This window comes from Pituophis catenifer, unplaced genomic scaffold (genome assembly GCF_029215685.1).
Source record: "Pituophis catenifer annectens isolate HBS135680 unplaced genomic scaffold, rPitCat1.0.hap2 SCAF_11, whole genome shotgun sequence".
In the NCBI taxonomy this organism is placed as follows: domain Eukaryota; kingdom Metazoa; phylum Chordata; class Lepidosauria; order Squamata; family Colubridae; genus Pituophis; species Pituophis catenifer.
This window is the reverse complement of record NW_027256891.1, coordinates 17628072-17651971: the sequence shown is the minus strand read 5'-3', so window position 1 is coordinate 17651971 and position 23900 is coordinate 17628072. Positions and strand designations below refer to the sequence as shown.

At 48.1% G+C, this 23900-nt stretch overlaps 1 protein-coding gene across 2 annotated transcripts; it reads left to right on the top strand.

Annotated features, from left to right (window-relative positions):
• The first annotated feature begins 42 nt into the window (after positions 1 to 42).
• Positions 43 to 22392, top strand: CSTF2 (cleavage stimulation factor subunit 2). Of its 2 annotated transcripts, XM_070951847.1 has the most exons (14): positions 43 to 225; positions 1990 to 2068; positions 2548 to 2717; positions 2849 to 2985; positions 3726 to 3845; positions 3962 to 4141; positions 4889 to 5012; positions 6342 to 6386; positions 13324 to 13465; positions 14726 to 14880; positions 15439 to 16100; positions 19006 to 19134; positions 21077 to 21213; positions 22244 to 22392. In XM_070951847.1, exons 1-13 carry the CDS (start codon positions 168 to 170, stop codon positions 21197 to 21199), a joined length of 2124 nt encoding a protein of 707 aa, XP_070807948.1. In that variant the 5' UTR covers positions 43 to 167; the 3' UTR covers positions 21200 to 21213; positions 22244 to 22392. The 2 variants fall into 2 exon arrangements, with proteins under 2 accessions (XP_070807948.1, XP_070807949.1); XM_070951848.1 differs by lacking the exons at positions 13324 to 13465; positions 14726 to 14880.
• The last annotated feature ends 1508 nt before the right edge of the window (positions 22393 to 23900 follow it).

Genomic DNA, 23900 nt, shown 5'->3' with positions numbered 1-23900 from the left:
TCCGGGAGGGAAGGAGAAAAGGGTTGGACCCCATTAAAAAAAAGAAGAAGAAGAAGAAGAAGAAGAAAGAAACGAAGCTAGAGGTGGCGTATTTTGGCTGCGGACCGGAAGTCGGACCGGAAGTCGGCGGCTGGCTTGAAAGCCGCGGTGGGCGGTAGGCGAGGAAGATGGCGGGCTTGTCAGTGCGGGACCCCGCGGTGGATCGGTCTCTGCGCTCCGTGTTCGGTGAGGTGCTGCGACCCGTCAGCCTCCCTGTCGCCTCAGGGAGCCTCTCGACGCCGCCTTGGCCCGCCCGTGGCTGACCAAAGGGGGACTACAAGCCCCATCATCGCCCGCCCCCCCCCTCCAGCCGGGCTATCTGGTTGAGGGATATATGGGGGGGGGGGAATGTAGTCCCCTCCGTGGGTCTTAGGACTCTCTGGCTAATTTTGTGAGGGGGGAGGGGAGCGGGCAGTGATGGGGCTTAAACTCCAGTGCCCATCGCTCCCAGGCATCAGCGCTTGAAACGTGTTGCACAGCCTTTTTGGAAATGCATGCAGCTTTCACATCGCTTCTTAAAATTGTCCTCTTGCGTGTATATTTTTAAACCAGCTTTTGGGTGTGGGCGTGGGTGTATGTGTGTGTATATCACCAATGATAAGCAACAGGCAGAAGACCATAACATACATATGTTATCATATTTACATATATATCTATATACTTCTATCTCTCTCTATCAATCATCTATCATCCATCCATCTCTCTCTATCAATCATCTATCTATCATCCATCCATCCATCCATCCATCCATCTCTCTCTGTATATATATCAATCATCTATCATCCATCCATCCATCCATCTATATCATCCATCTATCTATCTATCTATCTATCTATATCTATATCTATATCTATATCTATCAATCTATCCATCCATCTCTCTATCATCTATCTATCATCCATCCATCCATCCATCCATCTCGCTCTCTCTATCATCCATCCATATCTCTATACATATCAATCATATATCATCCATCCATCTATCATCCATCCTATCCATCCATCCATTCATCCATCTATCTATCTCTATCATCCATCCATCTATCTATCTCTATCATCCATCCATCCATCCATCTATATCTATCTATCTATCCATCTATCTGTCTATATCTATCTATCTATCTCTATCAATCATCTATCTATCATCCATCCATCTATCTAGCTCTATCATCCATTCGTTCATCCATCCATCCATCTATATAGCCATACACACACAAATATATACATGTACACACACACAGACACATTTTTTCACACATATACATATGTATAGATTAGATTTATAGATAGATATACGTGTATATGTTATGGTCTTCTGCCTGTTGCTTATCATTGGCGCACATAGGTTTTCAACACTTCAAATCTGTTTGCTTTTTCATTGCTGCTGTATAAGGCTGGGCAGTATTATGATATTGGCATTTTACTCTTTCTGCTGTAAAGTATCTTATACTTATGTAAATTGAATCCTCAAAGCCTCTTTAGAGAAGTTCTTGTCTTCAATATTTTTTCCACTCCTACGTAGGTTTTATAATGCAACGGCATAATTTAGCAACAGTGATAGATGTCACTTTTAACTGGTATATCAAACTGGTGTTTGGTATTGGGCCTGGGATCAATGTATTATTCTTTGACCAGATCTTTGGTTTGATTTTTGTTTGACTGTAAGATTATTTTAAGTCTGGGCTTAAGTTTGACTTTTTTTTAGTCTGTATTTTCTGGTTTTATTAATTTTGTACCACTGGAATGGGTGGCTAATGAATCACAATGAATGAATGAATAGCATTAACTGCAACAAATGACTAATGTGATAAGATTGCTGACTTTACAGGAATCATACCGGTAAAAAGCATCAGGTTGGAAAGACTGCCTTAATATCTACCTGAAAAAGTGCCTGCCTAATTACAGATATGCCCAAAGATACTGATAACCTGCTCCTGTCTTTCTCCTGTAGTGGGCAACATCCCTTATGAAGCCACAGAGGAACAGCTAAAAGACATCTTCTCAGAGGTTGGACCTGTGGTCAGTTTCCGGTGAGAAGCTTTCGGAATTCCCTGAAAAACGGTTCATTTTGGAGGATTTAAAAACTGTAGAGAAAGGGGGCAGCAGAAGGGTGAAAGAGCCACACGCGGCTCCAGAGCCTCAGGTTGCTGACCCCTGCTCTACTGCAACATCTGGAGAGACCCTACTCTGGCTTAGACATGCAGTCCAACATATATAAAATAGTTTCCTTTGTGGGATGGGGTCATCAATTAGTTTTAATTCTAATGTTCTCATTACCAGCACCCCTCTCCCCCTCCCTCCCTCTCCCCTTCCCTCCCCTCCTCTCTCTCTCCCCCCTCTCTCCCTCCCCCCCCTCTCTCTCCTCCCTCTCTTTCCCCTTCCCTCCCTCTCTCTCTCTCTCTTCCCCCCTGTCTCTTTCCCCCTCCCCCCCTCTCTCTTTCTCTGAAACATTCCACCCAGTTGTCTCCTTTGGCATAACTATCTTGGCTTTCTCTGCTCTGCCAACCAGATTGGTATATGACCGAGAAACAGGCAAACCGAAAGGCTATGGCTTCTGTGAGTATCAAGATCAAGAAACCGCACTCAGTGCCATGCGGAATCTCAACGGGCGAGAATTTAGTGGAAGAGCCTTGCGAGTGGACAATGCAGCCAGTGAGAAGAACAAGGAGGAACTCAAGAGTGAGTCTGAAGGCCCATCAAAAGATTGGAGAGGGGAGGGTGTGACATACTGGCTGTTGATTCTGTGCTTGTTTACAGCACGTGTGATCTACGAGCTCTGGCCCTGAGATTTTCTTCTATTTCTCTGCTAGGCCTGGGCACTGGTGCTCCCATCATAGAATCACCCTACGGAGACCCCGTCAACCCTGAAGATGCTCCTGAGTCCATCAGCAGAGCGGTGGCCAGCCTGCCTCCTGAACAGATGTTTGAACTGATGAAGCAAATGAAGGTTGGTGGCCCTTGCTTGATTGTTTTGTTAGTTGCATGCACAGACATGCTTGTGTGCATGCACAGACATACAGAGGCCCAAAGGCCAGTTAGCCGGTGGCAGGCCGGGCATCCCAACACTGGCAGTGCGGCAAGAGGTGAGATCTTTTTCTTTCGTGAGCTTCTGTTTCGTTGTTTGCAGGGAAACAGAAGCTCATAAAAGAAACACCACGGAGATCTGACCTGGGGCGACGGCACGCGTGCCAGCAGAGAGGGCTCTGCATGCCATCTCTGGCACACGTGCCATAGGTTCGCCATCACAGTTCTAGATTCTCCTTGTCAATCCTGAAGCGAAGCTGGCTGAGGCCATCTTTGAGGCTCCAGGGTTGCCACAAGGCAGAAGAAGGGACAGGAAGGAGGGAAAAATAGATAACTGGGGTTTTGTAGTCGAAACAGAAAGTTTTCCTGTGGGAACCAAGGACATTCCAACAGGGAGGAGGAGTAGAGTAACCAAGCAACCGGCCAGCACCTCGATTGGACAATGTGACTGTTGAGACTTGGGGGGAAAGGTGGGGGGGGGGGGGACTTTCACTTTTTAATTAGGTGAAAACTGCGGCAACGTTCAGAGTCGGTTTTCACCAGTTGTGTCAATTTGATGCACCTAATGAATTGAGTTCTGAGGAATCTCACCTGCCTCGGAGTTCTGCTTTCAATGGGTGCATTCCTTGGAATGCTGACACCTCTCTTTTCTGTTTTTTCCAGTTGTGTGTCCAGAACAGCCCTCAGGAGGCGCGGAGTATGCTCTTGCAAAACCCTCAACTTGCCTATGCCTTGCTGCAGGCCCAAGTGGTGATGCGTATTGTGGACCCAGAAATTGCGCTGGTACGTTCGCAACCTTTTTGCCGCCTTGGGATAAGAGGCAGAGCCATGTGCCTTGAACGTAGATGCCTTTTACCTTGTTAAATGCGTATTTTATTTTTCTCTCTTCTGTCATCCAGAAAATTCTTCATCGCCAAACCAGCGTCCCATCTCTGATTCCTGGAAATGCACAGCCAGGGCCAGGGCAGGGTCCTGGTCCTGGACCAGGAGCTGGTCCCGGGCCAGGACCTGGGCCGGGACCTGGGCCAAATGCTCAGATGAACCAGCCGAACATCCCTTCTTCTCAGCCACAACCAATGGTAAGCAGCTCTTGTCCGAGTTGAATCGTTTCCTTCAGAAGTTGTGAGCCTCCAGAAGTTGTGGGTGCCTCCAACACTGGAAGTTTTTAAGAAGAGATTGGACAACCATTTGTCTGCAATGGTATAGGGCAGTGATGGTGAACCTATGGCACATATGGTGGAAGTGGCACACAGAGTCATCTCTCTGGGCATGCCAGCCGTCACGCGTCACCTTCAGGGTTCTGGCACGCATATGGATTTCTTCGAGGGTTGGATGAGGATTGTAGTTCTTGGCGGGGAGAGATGGGGTGGTGGTGGGACGGGACGGATGCCTCCTGCAGCACTCTGCCCATCAAAAACGGGCCATGAGGAGGCCCAACGAGGCTCGTTTTTTGGCCAGCAGAATGCTGCAGGAGGCCATCGAGTCCGAAAACGGGCTGGTCCTTTTGATATTTCCAGGCCGGCCCCACGGGCCAGATTTAAGCACCCCACAGGCCAGATCCGGCCCACGGACCTTGAGGTGACACCCCTCTTCTATATCCTATTAGACAGAAAGGATTGGGTAGGTTACTCTACACAAAAATATCTCATAAATCCTGAAAGCTAGCGTGTTCCAAAGCTGGCATCATTTCCCTAACCAGGGGTTTCATTAAATTTTTGACGGGTGCAGCGCACGGCCAGTCTCGCATCTTGCGCATCCAGTTTCAAGTTAGCCAGCTCTGTAGAACTCTGTGAAATCTTCATTGTGCTTTTTCTTTGTCTGAGCAGGGCGGGATGCATGTTAATGGAGCTGCTCCCCTAATGCAGCCCCCCATGCAAGGAGGAGTACCTGCCCCAGGCCAGATGCCAGCTTCAGTGCCCGGACCTGGTCCTGGACCCATGGCTCCAGGAGGTGAGTGAATCAACAGGTTCATCTTTCCCAGCCTATTTCGCAGCTCGGGGACAGAAACACACATGATAGCAATAGCACTTAGATTTATATACTGCTTTATGGTGCTTTACAGTCCTCTCTAAGCAGTTTACAAAGTCAGCACATTGCTCCCAACAATCTGGGAGCAATCTCATTTTACCGACCTCGGAAGGCTGGAAGTCTGAGTCAACCTTGAGCCTGGTGAAATTTGAACTGCTAAGTTACAAGCAGCTGGCAGGCGGCAGCAGTAGTCCGCAGCCCTGCCCTTTAACCACTGCGCCACCACGGCTCATGAAATAAGCAAGAGAAACTTGGCCAAACTTAGTTTAATCCTACACTCGGGAGCAAGCTCTTGAATTCCTACTCAAGTCATGCTTAAATTTGCATTGAATTGCCCCATTAAATATTTCAAGCTGCAATCCTATTAGGGAGCAAGTCCGCTGAATTTTCCTGGGGGTTCCCTTAGGTAAACTTTCATAGTTTAAATCAGATAATTTAGACAAGAAGATGGATAATGTATATGCAAAGCAATGGATTTATAGGTTAGATGGCAGTTAATTTTTTTATATATCATTCCGCAAATGATGTTTCGGTGAAAACTGCCTCGTTAATTTTTTTTTTCACTCCCAAATTGCAAATAAATACAAATTTCCCAAACAACAATAACAGCCATGGATTGAAGTCCCTTGCCTTGAGGCAAAGCAAAACAAAGTGAATGTCAACAATTAAACATTAGTTCTTGCTCAGCCTTGATTTCTTCAATCATGGTTAGCCAGAGTCATCCTGATTTTGAAAAACATTTTCTCTCACAATGATAGGAAAATCAGACCTGTATATAGAACTGTTTGGGCTGCTTTGAACAGTTCCTTTTCAAAATACCTAAGTGACATGATACATCACTTCCTTCAACTTGAAAAATGCTCTGGAAATTCGGATTTGGAAGGTTAACTTGGCCAATTTGCCTCCCAAGCGCTTCTGTTTTCACTGATTCATCTATCTCAGGGATCGGCAACCTTAAACTCTCCGGTTAAGGCCACAAAGGCCCTAACTGGAAGCCCCCTGTTCAATTCTGGAGCCAACTGGAAGTCCGATCCCCCATCCCTGCCCACCACACACACACAGACCATAGAGTCTCCTCCTAGCACGGCATCCTTTTTCCTCTACCTATCCTAACTGAAAGCCCTGTTAATTGTGGAGTTGACTGGCGACAGGGAGCTGCAGCAGAGGGATGAAAGAGCCACATGCGGCTCCAGAGCCACGGGTTGCCGACTCCTGATCTACCTGATTGTTTCTGTGAATGTTCTCCCGCAGGTAGCATGCCAGGGAGCGGCCCAATGATCATGGAACGCGGACAAGGTAAATGCACCTTTCAGTCTTGCTCGGAGCTTGTTATCAGCTTGGACAGTGACCGATTTGGTCTCTATAGCGGGGGTTTCCCTACACAAAGAGGGTGCAATAAATTTGCATCCCCATAATCCTTTTTAACGCAGCCCTGAAGCTCCCTCTGCTTCCATGTTAGCGGATCACGATTTCAGGATATTGTGAAGTTGGAAGAGCGTTAAAACAGGCAGCGTAAAGGCCTATAAATAGACAGCGTAGCTTTTTTTTTTTAAAGAAACCCACCGTGGGAAAACCAGAATCCCCTGGCCCCACCCATTTGCATGATGCAGCTCCACCCACTTTGCACCTACACACAAACACATACACTCACATGTACCCTCTTAGAAATGTACCGTGTGTCTCCCAGCTGTCAAAACAATTGCCACCCCCCGCAGCATTTCCCTTTCCCGACTTCACTCGCACGACAATCGTCTAGCTCTCCCAGGTTTCCTGTAACTCTGTCCCCTTCGTTTCTCTTTGCGCTTAGTGGACAGTGAGAGGGATGTTTTGCCCAGTAATGCGCCATCAGGTACTTTGCATGCGGAAAACAGGGAAACGCCACCTTTTGGTTGAAACTCTTCCAAAGGGAACCAACCCCTTTCGGGGTCGTGCTTGAACCAAGTTGCACCTGCTTTCTTTCATTTCGCCAGCAGAGGGCGCCGCTCGCCCACTCTTTGAGATGCTTCTTTTTTGTTTTCTAGAATTAACATTTTCTTTGCAACAAGGAAAATGGGGCTTTGCTTTGTTCTGGTGACGGAAGCCAAAGAGGTGTATGACTGGGAACGTCCCTGCATGTTATTCCAGTTGTTGCACTCAAATGTTATGTTAACTTCTGCCCCCTTCCCCCCCCCACTACCTTTTTCCCAAAGTCCTTAAGAGCTGCCCCCATTGACAAAAATCCCATTTTAGCCCCAAGCTCGGATCACTTTCAGGGCTGCCAAATGTCCCAGGAACTTTATCAACTGACCGTGATGTAAATATCTATCAGAAAGGTGTTGTTTTTCAATATATTTTTATCTCCTTCATTTTCTTTCCAGTCCTATCCCTGGGACAAATTGCACTATTCTCTTGAATTCATCTGGTTTACCTTAAATGACTGGGTGGAAAAGAGAAGCTGTCCTCACCTCTGTTTTTTGGGGGGTTCTTTTCAGGGGTGAAATGCTCCCGGTTCAGACCGGATCGCCTGATCCGGTAGCAATGGCGGTGGTGGTTCGGAGAACCGGTAGCAAAAATCCCTGCCCACCCTCCATGTCCAGCTGAACCGCGCGATCATCAGAGGCTTTTTTTTTTTTACTTTTAAAAGCATTTTTTCTAAAATACCTTTGGCCAAAAAAATGCTTTTAAAAGTTAAAAAAAAAGTCTCTGATGATCGCGCAGCTCAGCTGGGATCGTCAGAGCCTTTTAAAAGCATTTTTTAAAAATGCTTTTAAAAGTTAAAAAAAAAAGCCTCTTACGATCAGGCAATTCAGCTGGGATCGTCGGAGCCTTTTAAAAGCATTTTTTAAAAATGCTTTTAAAAGTTAAAAAAAAAAAAGTTGGCCACACCCACCCAGTCACATTACTCCCCCCCCCCACACCAAGCCACACTCACAGAACCGGTAGTAACAAATTTTACGTTTCACCACTGGTTTCTTTGGTCAGAAGTAATACCTGCGGGAAGTGACGCTTTCTCTTAAGAAACCATGCAAACGGCTTTTAGCCATGCTGAGTGGGTCTTTCTGCTGTTTCTGGCATCTCCTTCTGCCCCCCCCCCCCCCAAATGCTGTATGATGTTTTGAGACACATTTCTGAGGTTTCCCTAAAATTAGAACGGCAAAGTACTTAACATTTGAAAGTACTTTGCTCTTCTAGAAATGGAGACAGATGAGTTCACATTCCCCCCACCTTTAGCCCGGCCATGAAATTTGCCATGACGTGATTTGGGCTTTCCTTACTAGTTTGCCACCTTGGTGAGACAGGCAGCCATAAAAAAAAAAAATCATCAATCAATCAATAAAAATAAATTCTGTCCTAAATTTGGGTCTTCCTCCCCTTCCCCCCAGTCATTGGTTGGATTTATGCATTGCGTGATGTAGTAACCTGGTTTGTTTAGCATTGGGTTAGCGGGCTCTAAATGGAATTACCGTATTTTTCGGTGTATAAGACGCATTTCCCCCCCCCCAAAAAGTGGGTGGAAATGTCTGTGCGTCTTATAGAGCGAATGATGCTGAAGCCCCGCACACCTGCTGGCCCCCACCCTTCGGCCTCTGTCTTCTAGATATTTCCCTCCTTGCAGCAAACAGCCTGATCAGGTTCAGCACAGCCTGATTTAGCACAAGCAGCTGATTGGCGGTTGGATCAGCCTCCCGGCATATCACCTATCAGCTATTCCAGGTTGCGGGGATCGCCATTGCCGCCTCCGCCTATTTTGGCCTCCACGTGCCCCATTTTCGGCCTGTTCCAGGCTATGGGGATAGGCGGTGGTGGTGATCCCTACCACCTCGAATGAGCCAAAAACGGGACATGTGGAGGCCAAAAATGGGGCGTGCGGAGGCGGCGATAGGTGGCAGCGGCGATGGCCGGTGGCGATCCCCGCAGCCTGGAACAGCTGATAGGCGGTATTCCGGGAGGCCGATCCAACTGCTAATCAGCTGCTTGTGCTAAATTTGGCTGTGCTGAAGCTGACCAGACTGTTTGCTGTTTGCTGCAAGGAGGCAAATTCCTGGGAGGCAGAGGCAGATTATTTTTTTCTTGTTTTCCTCCCCAAAAGCTAGGTGCATCTTATAGTCCAGAGCGTCTTATAGTCTGAAAAATACAGTAGCCTTTATGGTTCATGATCCCTTGCTTGTGGCTCAATGCTTAAAGAGCAAAAAACCTGGGCAATGACTTGCTAGGATGGGTGAAGGTTGTTATCAGCCACGCCAAGCAACGTTGAATCTTCCACCTATGTCACTCTGGATCAGCTTACAAATCATTAAAACCCTGGACAATAAGACAATAAGTGCCTTGAAATGGCAAAATGGCATTTGAAGCCAGCAATAAAATAATTCTCCAGAGATTAGAAGCCATCAGGGACATAGGCACCCGATGCCGTGCGAAAGATGTTAATTTCTTGCCTCTTAAAAACTGGGAGGCATCTAAACCTGAATCTCTTGACAGGTTTGCATATGAGTTGTGATCCATTGTTGAGATCCCAGTTTCTAGACCCGTGATGGCGAACCTATGGCACATGTGCCACAGGTGGCACACGGAGCCGTATCTGTGGGCACGCGAGCATTGCCCTAGCTCAGCTCCAACACGCATGCATGCACTGGCCACCTGATTTTTGGCCTTTCCGGGCCCATCGGAAGTCAAGAAATGGGCTGTTTCCCACGTCCGGGGGCGTGGGGAGGCGGTTTTTGCCCTCCCCAGGCTTCTAGAAAGCCTCTGGTGCCTGGGGAGGGTGAAAAACGGGCCTACTGGGTCCACCATGCCATTGCGTGCCAAAAGCGGGGGCAGCAGGGGGGGGGTCACATGCGCATGTGCAGGGGGGCGGGGCGCATTGAATTATGAGTGTGGGCACGCACACTCACAAACCCCTCGCGCTCCCCCCACTTTTGGCACGCGAGAGCAAAAAGGTTAGCCATCACTGTTCTAGACCCTTAAGGGCTTTATTAATTAATTAATTATTATTTATTTATTTATTTTATTAGTTCGATTTATATGCCGCCTTTCTCCGGAGGGCGACTTACAATGCGTTAAGCAATAGCCGTCATACTTTTGTATATACCTGCTCTATTTTTATACAAAGTCATTTTATTGCCCCCACAATCTGGGTCCTCATTTTACCTACCTCGAAAGGATGGAAGGCTGAGTCAACCTTGAGCCTGGTGAGATTTGAACTTGCAGTAATTGCAGGCAGCTGGTGCTACTTAACAGCACTTTAGCCTGCTGCGCCACCAACTTTACAGCCCTCTCTGTTTACAAAGTCAGCTTATTGCCCCCACAATCCGGGTCCTCATTTTACCTACCTCGGAAGGATGGAAGGCTGAGTCAACCTTGAGCCTGGTGAGATTTGAACTTGCAGTAATTGCAGGCAGCTGGTGCTACTTAACAGCACTTTAGCCTGCTGCGCCACCAACTTTACAGCCCTCTCTGTTTACAAAGTCAGTTTATTGCCCCCACAATCCGGGTCCTCATTTTACCTACCTCGGAAGGATGGAAGGCTGAGTCAACCTTGAGCCTGGTGAGAATTGAACTCGCAGTAATAGCAGGCAGCTGGCAGCTAAGTGCTACTTTAGCAGCAGTTTAGTCCGCTGCGCCACCAAGGCTCCGTGGTGGCAGACCGTCATTTTTAATTGTGCCAGAGATGGAACAGATCATTCCTATTGGTCTCAAAAGTACAAGCAAGCCCCAAAGTTCCCCTTTCATACAAGAAAGAAATCCATTAGAACCTGCCTAGCATTTTTTTTTTCATCGAGCAGCTTTTCCCATCCCTCCACGCAACCCTGCTTCTCTTAGACTCTACCTCTACCTTTCCTATTAGACTAGGGCTCTCTAAACTTGGCAACTTTAAGACTTGTGGACTTCCAAGTCCCAGAATTCCCCAGCCGGCATAGCACTCTGGAGCTTTTGAAGGCAGCCTCTTACACAGTGGTCTAACGCAGGAGTCTCCAAGCGTGTAGCTGGCCGAGGAATTCTGGGAGTTGAAGTCCACGTATCTTAAAGCTGCCAAGTTTGGAGACCCCCGTGTCAGGGGCTGCTTTCAAAGGCTCGCTTCTCTCCGGAGAGATAACCAGAAGACATGTTCTAGCCGGGCGTCTGCATGCATGTGGCGGGGTGCCTCTCCTATTGATGTGACGGCTCTTTCTCCCTCTCTTCCTGCTACCCGGCCAGGGAACCTGCAGCTCTCTCCCGTGGGACCTGCCAGGCCTGCCTCTATTGAACGTGTTCAAGGTACCAGCAGTTGCCATTGGCCTCACCCTTGCTTGTGGCACCCTGCAAAGGATGGGCAAGACTCGTGCGCACAAAAATGTGTATCTCCTGTTAGGTAGAGCCGCAAATGAAGCGGCAGGTGTGGCTTTTAGGTTGTGGCCCGCCAGCAGCCAGTGGAGCTGGCGACAGTGAGGAGGTTGGGGAGGAACATGGGCCAGTCCTGGAGTCTGGGTAAGGCTCTGATGAGGGTTCTGCGTGGGAGGCAGAGAGGGGGCCAGGGCCGTATGCCAGTCATGGAGTCAGACATCAGTGAGGCAGACAAACAACTGGAGCCTGTTCCCAGTGTGCACATGCGCAGAGTTGCCAGGAGAAGGGAACAGCTAAAGAACAAGGGTCGACTCAGGAGTAAGGCCACAGGTGGACAATGAATGGCCCCTCCCAGAGGGAATAAAGAGTGAAAGTGGAAGGGAGTTTGCAGGAGACAATTAGTTCGCTTAATTGATTCGTGACTCCTTGCCAACTTTTGAAGATATCGGCTTGGCCCTCTCCAAGCCAGATAAGATCTGTGACTGTAAATTCTCCCTTGAAAGACTTTGCTGGCTGTGAATGAGAGGAATTCACAGTAACTTAATAAAAAGGGTTTTTTGTCGGGACAAGGAGTCTGCTTCATGCTTTTGGAAAGCCTAGGTCAGAACTTAGGTCTGGAATGAAACAGATGGGAGAATGACATCTGTAACTCTAACTATGGGGCAGGAGAAAGTCTCCACCTAGTGCTAGCCAAAAGTGGGATTGCGTCTGATGAATATTTTGCCCTGACGTATCATTGGGCTGCCAAAAACGTTTGAAACCCCTCCTAAGTATTCTTTACACAATTCATGCATCTTTCTTTCTTACTCAACCGCGCTTTCTCCTTCTCTCCCCTTTAAATTGGTGTCCCCATCCCTGTTTAACAATTAGATTATTGTTTCTCAACCTTGGCAACTTTTAAGATATGTGGACTTCAACTCCCAGAATTCCCTACACTGTATGAGTTAAAAGTCCGCATGTCTTAAAATTGCCAAGTTTTAAGAAGCACGTTGGGGTCAACTTTGGGCTCCTTTTTGTCGATTATAGTTCCCCAGCACCTCAGGTGTATTATAGAAAATAATATGATGCTGGAGTACCAAACCCCTATGTACTTGAACAACTTGTTGGACGAACGGATTCTTTTTAAGGATCAAAGAAGCGTATACAGGTGTACGTGCCATTTAAAATGCATAGGAGCAGACGCTCAATCCATTTTAAGTGTGCACATGAATACATTATAATAGGTGCCAGGGGAAGCTAATTAAAATCTTTATACTTGTGCTGTTCAGAACAGATGCGACTATGTCAAAACAAGCTGGATCTTCTATGCGTGTGGGAAGCTTGTCTTTTCTCGAATCTATTTATCCTTGGTAGGGGAGAATATAGAGGGATGCGGTGGCTCAGTGGCTAAGACGCTGAGCTTGTCGATCAAAAGGTCGGCAGTTCAGCGGTTTGAGTCCCTAGCGCCGCGTAACGGGGTGAGCTCCCGTTACTTGTCCCAGCTTCTGCCAGCCTAGCAGTTCGAAAGCCTGGAAAAAATGCAAGTCGAAAAATAGGGACCACCTTTGGTGGGAAGGTAACAGCGCTCTGTGCGCCTTCGGCATTAAGTCATGCCGGCCACATGACCACAGAGACGTCTTCGGACACCGCTGACTCTTCGGCTTTGAAACGGAGATGAGCACCACCCCCTAGAGTCGGGAACGACTAGCACATATATGCAAGGGGAACCTTTACCTTTTAAGGGAGAATATATGTGATTAGGGAAACGAGCACTGTAGTCTGTATGGAGGCAGTTCATAAGCTCTGCAGGCCCTTCACCCCAGTGTTGGCTTCCTTTTACGTAAAGTGGGTATGTGATGGGAGAAGCATCTCAGTTCCAAACTTGCTGAACCGTAGGATTATAAGCAGTTTTCTCTTTCTGACCTTCAAAGCCCTCTCTTTGCCTCCTTGACAGTACCTATGCCGGACCCACGAGCCCCTATGCACCGGGGGCCAATGCCAGCTAGTGGGCCACCACCCCGAGGCCTTCTGGGAGATGCCCCCAATGACCCACGGGGAGGCACGTTGCTCTCGGTCACAGGAGACGTGGAGCCCAGGTAGGCAGGTGGGAACAGAGACGCCTATTTAGCGGGGGGGGGGGGGGTCCCTCTTCTAAGGGACCAGAAAGCAGGCTGGTTTTAGCAATGGGAGAATTAGAGGTTGCAAACAAAGCCGTTGCTTTAACAGAGGGATTCACTCAAGATCAAGGGAGGTACTAATACCACTCTATAAAGCCTTAGTAAAACCACACCTAGAATACTGTATCCTGTTTTGGTCACCACACTATAAAAAAGGTGTTGAGACTCTGGAAAGAGTGCAGAGAAGAGCAACCAAGATGATGAGGGGACTGGAGGCTAAAACATATGACAAACGGTTGCAGGAACTGGGCATGGCTAGTCTAGTGAAGAGAAGGACCAGGGGAGACATGGTAGCAATGTTCCAATATTTGAGGGGCTGCCACAGAGAGGAGGAAGGGGGTCAAGCTATTTTCCAAGGCACCCGAAGGCCAGACAAGGAATAATGGATGGAAATTGACCAAGGAGAGATTCAACCTGGAAATGAGGAGACATTTTCTGACATTGAGAACCATCAACCAAAGGAACAGCCTCTCTAGGAGTCTCTGGAGGCTGGGGACAGCAAAAAAAGTCACTTCTTGTCCAACCTGAAGTTGGGAAATGGGCCTCCGGGGGGGGGGGGGGAGGCTGTTTTTGCCCTCCCCAGAATCATAGAGAGGCTCTGGAGCCAGGTGAGAGATAAAAACAGGCCTACTGGGCCATTGTGTGCCGGGAGCGGAGCACATAGAATTATGGGTGTGGGCACGTGGGCACACGACCCTCCCCTCCTTCTGGCACACGATGGCAAAAAGGTTAGCCCTCACTGGTGTAGGGTCTCCTGCTTGAGCAGGGGGTTGGACTAGATGACCTATAAGGTTCCTTCCAACTCTGTTAATCTCTTAATCTGTCTGTTTCCATTTCCCCCCTTGCCTGTCTCCTCTTTGCCTGTAGAGCTCAAGTGGGAGCTTAATTCCAATTCTTTCCCTCCCTCCTGCGGTCTTGTCCTTATGCAAAGTTCTTGCAAGATGGCAATCTCTTCTTTAGGCCTCCCCACCAGACTTCCAAGCTGGACCTCAACTGATTTGTGCTTGCCCTGAACCCAGATTGTGTCCTTAACTCGGTTCATTGCACAAGCCCCAGAATCAGGCTTGAATCGCCCATCGTAACTGAGCCCCTTTTTTATTTACGAGGTGGGGAATCTTCTCTGGGGCTTTTAACCTGGCATCTGACGTCTCCTTTCTTCCCTCCTCGCCTTTTCTGCAGAGGTTACCTCGGGCCACCCCACCAGGGACCACCAATGCACCACATGCCCGCACATGACAGCCGTGGGCTGCCTCCCCATGAAATGAGAGGCGGACCAATGGGAGAGCCACGTCCCCTGATGGGAGAACCACGAGGGCCCTTGATGGATGGCCGAGGTAAAAGGGAGGCAGGCGACGACAGGAAGGCTTTTGACATAGATGGAACCGTTCCCGTAGGACGTCAGAAGAAGGATGAGCTCAAGATGATGTAGGAATACTTTGCGAAGCCTGTTACAGAATAGTCATTCCGAGCTGCGTAGTCAGTAGTGACAGATGCTAGGAGTTGTTGCTCGGCAACATCTGGTCCATAGATTCCCATCACGCTGTTCTAGCAGATGCAAGAATATATATATATATATATATATATATATATATATATATATATATATATATATATATATATATATATATATATATATATATATATATATATGAGGTTCTCCTACAACTCGGCTGTACCGTAATAAGCCGAAACCAAAAGGATTTTTCAGAACAAAATTCAAACCTGGTTTTATAGTTCGATCCCCCCTGATTTCAAATTGCAACAGGCCGCAAGCATTTTTGCGACTGTGCTGGAGTGGGTCTTTTGCCGACCTTGGTGGGTAGCTCCTACTTTTGTCTCTTGGCCCGTACGGTAGAACCTGTGTAAGACGTACCTTCCTTCCTTTTATGTAGGTGGACGAGACCCAAGGGGCATGGAGCCCAGAGTGATGGATGGCCGGGGCATGGAGCCCAGAGTGATGGATGGCCGGGGCATGGAGCCCAGAGGCATGGAGCCTAGAGGCATGGAGCCCAGAGTGATGGATGCGAGGGGCATGGAGCCCAGAGGAATGGAGTCCAGAGTCATGGATGCAAGGGGCATGGAGCCCAGAGGAATGGAGTCCAGAGTCCTGGATGCAAGAGGCATAGAACCTCGTGGGATGGAGCCCCCCAGGGGGATGGAGCCCCCCAGGGGGATGGAACCTCCCCGGGGCATGGAACCCCCCCGGGGCATGGAGCCCCCCAGGGGCATGGAACCCCCCAGGGGCATGGAGCCCCCCAGGGGCATGGAACCCCCCAGGGGCATGGAGCCCCCCAGGGGCATGGAGCCCCCCAGGGGCATGGAGCCCCCTAGGGGCATGGAGCCCCCTAGGGGCATGGAGCCCCCTAGAGGCATGGAGCCAAGGGGTATGGAGCCCCCTAGAGGAATGGAGCCCAGAGGCCCAGGAATGGAGCCCAGAGGCCCAGGAATGGAGACCAGGGGACCCGGTCCGAACCCCAGGGGCCCAATGACCAGTGCAATTCAAGGTCCGGGGCCTCTGAATATGGGATCTGCTGGCCCACAAGGCCCTCGACAGGTAGGTGGAGACTGCACCCGAGACAAAACACTCGATACTTGGACAATGTCTCCCCCCCGCAACCCCCACCCCACCCCCGATTACAATCTTTTAAAGCAGACAGGACGGTCGCATGCCAACTTCATTGGAGCTGGTGGGAAATTGCCTGCAACAATTGGGCAGGGAGACAACCCCCCCCCAGTACTGTTATGGCGAACCTATGGCACGCGTGCCACAGGTGGCACACAGAGCCATATCGGTGGGCACGCAAGCGTTGCTCTAGCTCAGCTCAGGTGCGCACACATGCACCGGCCTGTCGGCAAACGGGTCATTTCTAGCCTTGGACGGGGTGCGGAAGGCTGTTTTTGCCCTCCCCAGGCTCCAAGAAAGGCTTTGGAGCCTGGGGAGAGCGAAAAAACGGGCCTACGGGCCATCGTGTGCCAAAAGTGGGGGTTACGGTTAGGGTTAGGGGTTAGAGCACGGGGGAGGGTTGTGTGCGCAGGTGTGGGGAAGGCACGCATTGAATTATGGGTGTGGTCATGTGCGCGTGCGACACCCCCACCCCCACCCCGCGCTCCCCCTGCTTTTAGCACGCGACAGCAAAAGGGTTAGCCATCATTGCCCTAGGATGAATTCAGCCTGCAGGGGGTGACCAAACACCAGCTATAATTCAGCCAATAGCAGGCCAAGAGGTTTCCCTCCAATAGCCCTGGGTTTGTTTTCATTAAACGGCTGTCACCCAGTCAGCTACCTCATGACCCAAAACACCAACTCCAGTGAGTTTGCCAATGAAAATAATTGGTCATCTGGAAAGTCTGAAAAGGGAAGTCTTTCTTCCTGTACAGGATTTAACTGTCCATCAGGACATTGGCTGTAATAAAGGGGTGGGATGGGGTGGGTGGACTGGACTGGACTGGGTCTGCATTGGGTCTGGCAACACAGAACGAACCTTCCATGCACCAGTTGGCTGCAGGCTGCAGACCACCTATACTGGGTGTCGGCAGCCCGTGGCTCTGGATCCGCATGCGGCTCTTTTGTTCCTCGGCTGTGGCTCCCTGTCGGGTGATCCCACCATTGGCTGGCCCCGTCCCTCAGCTTCCCCTCCCAGTCACTCGATACGTGAAGCTGGGCAGGAGAGCACGGAGAGAGAGAGAAAATGAGACAGAGAGAGAGAGAGAGAGAGTGAGAGAAAGAGAGAGCAGACAGAGGGAGAGATACCCGTTTCCCACAGAAAAGAAAACACCGGGAGCCACAAAACCTGGGTAGGTGTGGCTGGGGATGTGTGTCATGTGACTGGATGGGAGTGAGTGACGTTGAGTTGGCCACACCCACCCAGGTTTTGTGGCTCCCGGTGTTTTTTTTTCTGTGGGAAATGGGCCCAAATTTGAGTGTTTCTGGGCTCTTTGAGTGTTTAAGGTTGCGTACCCCTGACCTATACAGATAGTCCTTGACCTATGGCCATAATGGAACCTGCTCATTACAGTCATGTGTCATAACAGTTGTAAAATACGACCAACCCGATTATACGACCTTTTTTTTGTGGCAGTTTTGGAAGACTGCTATCATGTCTCCCCGGATCCTTCTCTTCTCTTCACTTAGAGTAGCCATGCCCAGTTCCTGCAACTGTTCATCGTACATTTTAGCCTCCAGCCCCTTAATCATCTTGGTTGCTCTTCTCTGCACTCTTTCTAGAGTCTCAACATCTTTTTTTATAGTGTGGTGACCAAAACTGGATGCAGGATTCTAGGTGTGGCCTTACTAAGGCTTTACAGAGTGGTATTATTTATTTATTTATTGGTTCGATTTATATGCCGCCCTTCTCCAGAGACTCAGGGCGGCTTACAATGCGTTAAACAATAGCCTTCAAACTTTTGTATATACCTGCTTACTAGGGCTTTCGGCTCCCCCTAAGCGGTGTTCTATTTTTATACAAAGTCAGCTTATTGCGCCCACAATCCGGGTCCTCATTAATACCTCCCTTGATCTTGACTGAATCCCATCTGTCGTGCTGCATGCCGGGAACCAACAATAAGAGGCTGTTGGTGATAGGAGACCTTGTCTGTCCTCCCCTGATGCCAGGTGTCCCAAGATGCCAGCCACTTCCAGAGAAGATCGAGTGGCTCTTTCCAAAACGGTCATTTCGCGTGCTGCCAGATCCTCCCCACTCCACCCCTCCCCCTCCCCGCAATTATAGTTGGGTTAGATTGTGAAACACATTGAGCAAACAGCACCTGGTGTGCTTTTAAGTGGCTGCTCGATGGCCGGAATGAGTTTTTAAATCTTTTAAAAGATGCAGGCGGCTTGCCAGCAATGCGGTTTGCTGCTAAATTTTAGCTCTAGGCAGAAGAAATGGGGCTGGATCTGTTTGCGCACACACCTCTGTTCTGAAAAGTCCAGCACTGTAAAAAATAAAATAAAACTCTGGCTGCTTCTTTTAACTAAAAACCCCGGGCGTTGTCCAAGTCAAAATGCAGCTGCCTTAGAGTGATCGTTTCATATCCATACGTTGAAATTGACCATGCCTTTATCAAGAGCTGTTCGTAGAAATAACGCAGCTGGCTCCACGACTCTTTTTAACCTGATAATCGAAGCTTTTTGTTGTCATTAAAAGAATCATTCCACACCCACCCACCCACCCACCAAGACGTGGACTAGAAAAACCCATCCGTCGGCAAAAAAGGACGACGGCCAAAGCTTTGGGTTTTTTGAAATCTGCGGTGTGAAATTAAAATTTGCTGAGGCAAGAGGTCAGGTCTTCACATTATCCTCTTGTCTGATGGATTTGCAGCGCACCTCTATTATCTCCTTCCCCCCGCGCGGCCCCCACCCTTGTTTCTCATTCAGAGATAATTACTCTTTTCTCAGACTGTCAATTCCACTTTGGCTCGGCAGGGCAGTAAATCTGAAATACCTTCTGTCTTCTCAGGTTCCTAATATGCCAGGGACGACAATGCAGCAGGCTGGAGCCATGGCAGGCGGAGCGGTACAGCCTGCAGCCCAGCCTGGAGGCTTCAGCCCTGGGCAAAACCAAGTCACACCCCAGGATCATGAAAAGGTAAAGGAAATATCCTAAAAAGCCCGACCTTGATTTCTTTCTAATCAAGTTTATGTTTAATCAAGTGAACCTTCAGAGTTAGTTTAATGTCAGGATTCCAAGTAATACACCCATAGCAAGCAGAACTCCGGAGCAGGTAAGATTCCTCAAAGACTGGATATATCATATTGGCACAAATCTGGTGAAAACCAACTCTGAAGGTTCCCACGGTTTTCACCTAATTAAAAGTGAAAGTTTGTCACTTTCTCAAAACAATCAGTCACATGGCCCAATCACGTCTCTGTCTGGTTGCCTGGTGATGTCACTCCGCCTTCCACCAGGTGCGAGAATGTCCTTGGTTCCCAAGAGAAAGTATTTTGTTTTGGCTACAAAAACCCAGCAGTCTCAAATCCCTTATCCCTCAGCTCCAGTGTGGCAACACTGATGCTTTCAAGATGCCTTCGGTCAAGTCAGCTTCAAGGTTGACAACGGTGTGTTTTTCCCCCTGGCAGCTGTCAATCCTTCCGAAGTGAGCCAACGGAGAAAAGTAACAATCAAAGTGTTACTTCTAACCTTTTAAAGACTTTTGCCTGGACATTTTAAAACAGGGTTTTAGACCAGAAATATACCCTGTTCTGCTCCCCTGAGGTTGGACGATGCTTTCTGCACCATTATTTTTATTGCTTCTTTTCAGTGGTGGTTAGTGCTTGTTTCTGGGGCTGTTAGCCACGCCCAGGACAAGAGCAAAGAAAGGCTTTGAATTTGTGCAGAATCCTTTCTCCTCTCCTCTAACTCTCACTTAAGAGACATTTGATGCCCGTTTCAAATCTGGTTCTTAATGTGCTTTAGAAATGCCAATTAAGCCGAGTTATGATTTATTTTCCTTTTTTACACTGTCCATTAATGATTCATCAAGTATTAATGGGGCCTGTTGGTATTTTCTTCTATAAGGCCTTGGCCTGCAGCAGAGGGAGGTAGTCAGCTACCATGTTTCCCCGAAAATAAGACCCTGTCTTATATTTTTTTTGAACCCCGAAATAAGCGCTTGGCCTTATTTTTGGGGTGGTCTTATTATTTTGGGGCGCATGGAGCAAGATGGAACTCCTCTTGCTGTCTTACCTGATTTCCAGCTTTGCGTTTAAATATTTTCAGGGCGGGCTTATTTTCGGGGGGGAGGCTTATTTTAGCGCATGCGCTCAAAAGCCCAATTGGGCTTATTATCAGGGGATGTCTTATTTTCGGGGAAACAGGGCAGATTTAGCAATAGACTTATATACCGCTTCACAGTGCTTTTACAGCCTTCTCTAAGCAGTTTTACAGAGTCAGCATATTGCCCCCAATTATCTGGGTCCTCATTTTACTGACCTCGGAAAGATGGAAAGCTTGAGCTGGTCAGGATCCTTGAGCCGGTCAAGATCGAACCGAATTAGTCTGCAATGCTGCATTCTAACCACTGTACCACCATGGCTCTGGTGGAGGGAGGGAGGGAGGGAGGGAGGTAGATAGATAGATAGATAGATAGATAGATAGATAGATAGATAGATAGATAGATACATAGATACATAGATACATAGATACATAGATACATAGATACATAGATACATAGATACATAGATAGCACTTAGACTTATATACCACTTCACTGTGCTTTACAGCCCTCTCTAAGCGGTTTATAGAGAGTCAGCCTATTGCCCACAACTATCTGGGTCCTCATTTTACCCACTTCGGAAGGATGGAAGGCCGAGTCAACCTTGAGCTGCTCAGAATCGAACTCCTGGCAGTGAGCAGTGAGTTGACCCTGTAGTACTGCATTCTAAGCACTGCGCCACCATGGCTCTTTATGAAAGAATATCCTCCACCAATTCCAAATGAAGATCATAAGTCTACACCAGAAAAGCAGAATCCATCAAGCCTTCCCCTGTCTGGTTTGTCATTTTTTTCCGTCTTTTCCATTTCTCCACAGGCAGCCCTCATTATGCAAGTTCTCCAGCTGACGGCCGACCAGATCGCCATGCTGCCTCCCGAACAGAGGCAGAGCATTCTCATTTTGAAGGAGCAGATACAGAAATCGACTGGTGCCCCATGATCCACATTCCTTGGGTAACGATGGGATTTAAGCAGGGGAGGAGGAACAGCAGGGAAATAGCACCTGCTGTAAAACAGCACAAAATCTTTGGCGCTCAGGCGAATTCCCTTCGCAAGCCCTCTTCAAGCTTGAAAAAAATCCTTCCTGTTCTAGCCCTGATTTGGTTTTTAACTTCTATACCCACATTTTTGTTGTGGCCCGCCGGCGGCAGCAGAACTGGCAGCAGAGTCGGACATTGAGGAGGTTGGGGAGGAACATAGGCCAGTCCTGCAGGCTGGGGAAAGCTCAGATGAGGGCTCTGCATCAGAGGCAGAGAGGGAGCTAAACAGCAGCGAGGCAGAGGAACAACTCGAGCCTGTTCCCAGTGTGCGCATGCGCAGAGCTGCCAGAAGACAAGAACAGCTAAGAAAGCAGGGTCAACTTGGGAGTAAAACCACACCTTGTCCCCTCCCATAGGAAACAAAAGAGGAGCGAACGGGGAGTGGGCTTTTGCAGGAAACAATTCGGTTGGTCGGTCATTTCAAGAGTGGAAAGTTCTGTTCATGACTATAAGAGACTGTGCCAAGTTTTGCCTTGCCCTGCGTTTGGACACTAGTTATCTGGCAGCTTTCCAAGCGAGATAAGGTCTGTGTTGATAAATATTCCTCTGAAAGACTGTCTGGCAAGCCTTGCTGACTGTGAATGAAAGGAATTCACAGTCGCATAAATAAAAGAGATTTTGCCGGGAACAAGACTCTGCGTCATGCTTTTTAAGGAAGCCTAGGTCAGAACAATTTTAATCTGTTATAATCATATTTTAATAGTAAATAAGTAATATTTTAATAGTAAGTGAAGGTAAGTGAAATAATAGTCTCTTGTAATATTTACACACGCATACTTAATATCATTCTATCTCATTGCAGATTTAATTTTCATTGCTTTTCTTATTCCCATCTTTTTGCTTTCAGGTTGAAATGTCCTTTTTTATTTTCTGCAGGGGAGAAAACAGGGTATTAACCCCCCCCCCCCATTTTTTTTTTAACGCTGTCCTTTTTATTCTTACAGGCTTAGAAATCCTTTGAATGAAATTTAGCCCTGGATGGAAGTGACACTGAAGGCAGCTCACAGATCCTTCCCTCGTCTGATCCAAATCAGAAAGGAGAAGGGAGTTTCTTGTTCCCACCCCCTCATTGTTTCCACTCTTGTCTCTCAAATAAAACTATGTTCCATAGTTGAACACATTTGCCTGTGTGTTAAGCCAGACCTTCCATGTTTCAATAGTATTTTTACAAACGTACCCAGTTCTCTTTAAGCAACATACAAGAAATTGGATTCAGGTTGCTTGGTTGCTTGAGAAAAAGAACATATAGCAATAGCCATAGGACTTAGACTTATATACCGCTTCACAGTGCTTTACAGCCCGCTCTCTAAGCGGTTTACAGAGTCAGCATCTTGCCCCCAAAACAATCTGGGTCCTCATTTTACCCACCTTGGAAGGATGGAAGGCTGAGTCAACCTTGAACCCGTCAGGATCGAACTGCTGGCAATGAGCAGAGTCAGCCTGCAATACTGCATTCTTAAGTGGAAGGAAGGAAGGAAGGGAGAGAGAAAAAGAAAGAAAGAAAGAAAAAAGAAAGAAAAGGAAGGAAGGAAGGAAGGAAGGAAGATAGCAGTAGCACTTAGACTTATATACCGCTTCACAGTTCTTTACAGCCCTCTCTCTAAACGGTTTACAGAGTCAGCATAAGGCCCCCAACAATCTGGGTCCTCATTTTACCCACCTCGGAAGAATGGAAGGCTAAGTCAGCCTTGAACCGGTCAGGATTGAACTGCTGTCAATGAGCAGAGTCAGCCTGCAATACTGCATTCTAAGTGGAAGGAAGGGAAGGAAGGAAGGGAGAGAGAGAAAGAAAGGAAGAAAGAAAAAGAAAGAAAGATAGCAGTAGCACTTAGACTTCACAGTTCTTTACAGCCCTCTCTTTAAGCGGTTTACAGAGTCAGCATCTTGCCCCCAAAACAATCTGGGTCCTCATTTTACCCACCTCGGAAGGATGGAAGGCTGAGTCAACTTTGAACCTGTCAGGATCGAACTGCTGGCAATGAGCAGAGTCAGCCTGCAATACTGCATTCTAAGCGGAAGGAAGGAAGGAAGAAAAATAGCAATAGCACTTAGACTTATATACCGCTTCACAGTTCTTTACAGCCCTCTCTCTAAGCAGTTTACAGAGTCAGCATCTTGCCCCCAAAACAATCTGGGTCCTCCTTTTACCCACCTCGGAAGGATGGAAGGCTGAGTTCAACACTTCAGCCGGTGAGATTTGAACTGCCAAACTGCTGGCAACAGACAGCCGGCAGTACTACACTCTAACCACTGCGCCACCGTGGCTCTTGATGGAAGAGAGTTGCTGAAATCTAGGTGTTCAACGTAGTCCAAGGCTATTTTGCGGCACGGTTTCATCACCCTGATTTACTGAAGGAATCAGAATTGGCCGTTCAAACAAACCAGCAGCCGTTAAACCACCAGTAAGCAAATCGGATGATAGCTCAGCTGATGTAGCATTCTAATACAGGGAACGGGAACATTACAGAGAAACCTTTTCCTGACCCTGCACCGTTCAAAGCCTGCTCAGAATACATTACAACCCCTTAACATTAGCCTTGGAATCATTCCTGATCAAGATTGCTTCTTTATGCACCCGTCATGTCGCGCCCTTGCAATTTC

Bases quoted from the DNA above. Each gene is read 5' to 3' on its own strand.
- CSTF2 (XM_070951847.1), top strand. From the start codon at position 168: ATGGCGGGCTTGTCAGTGCGGGACCCCGCGGTGGATCGGTCTCTGCGC. The intron at 2,986-3,725 runs GTTGGTGGCCCT...TGTTTTTTCCAG, and splicing joins AACTGATGAAGCAAATGAAG to TTGTGTGTCCAGAACAGCCC. The intron at 6,387-13,323 runs GTAAATGCACCT...CCTCCTTGACAG, and splicing joins GATCATGGAACGCGGACAAG to TACCTATGCCGGACCCACGA.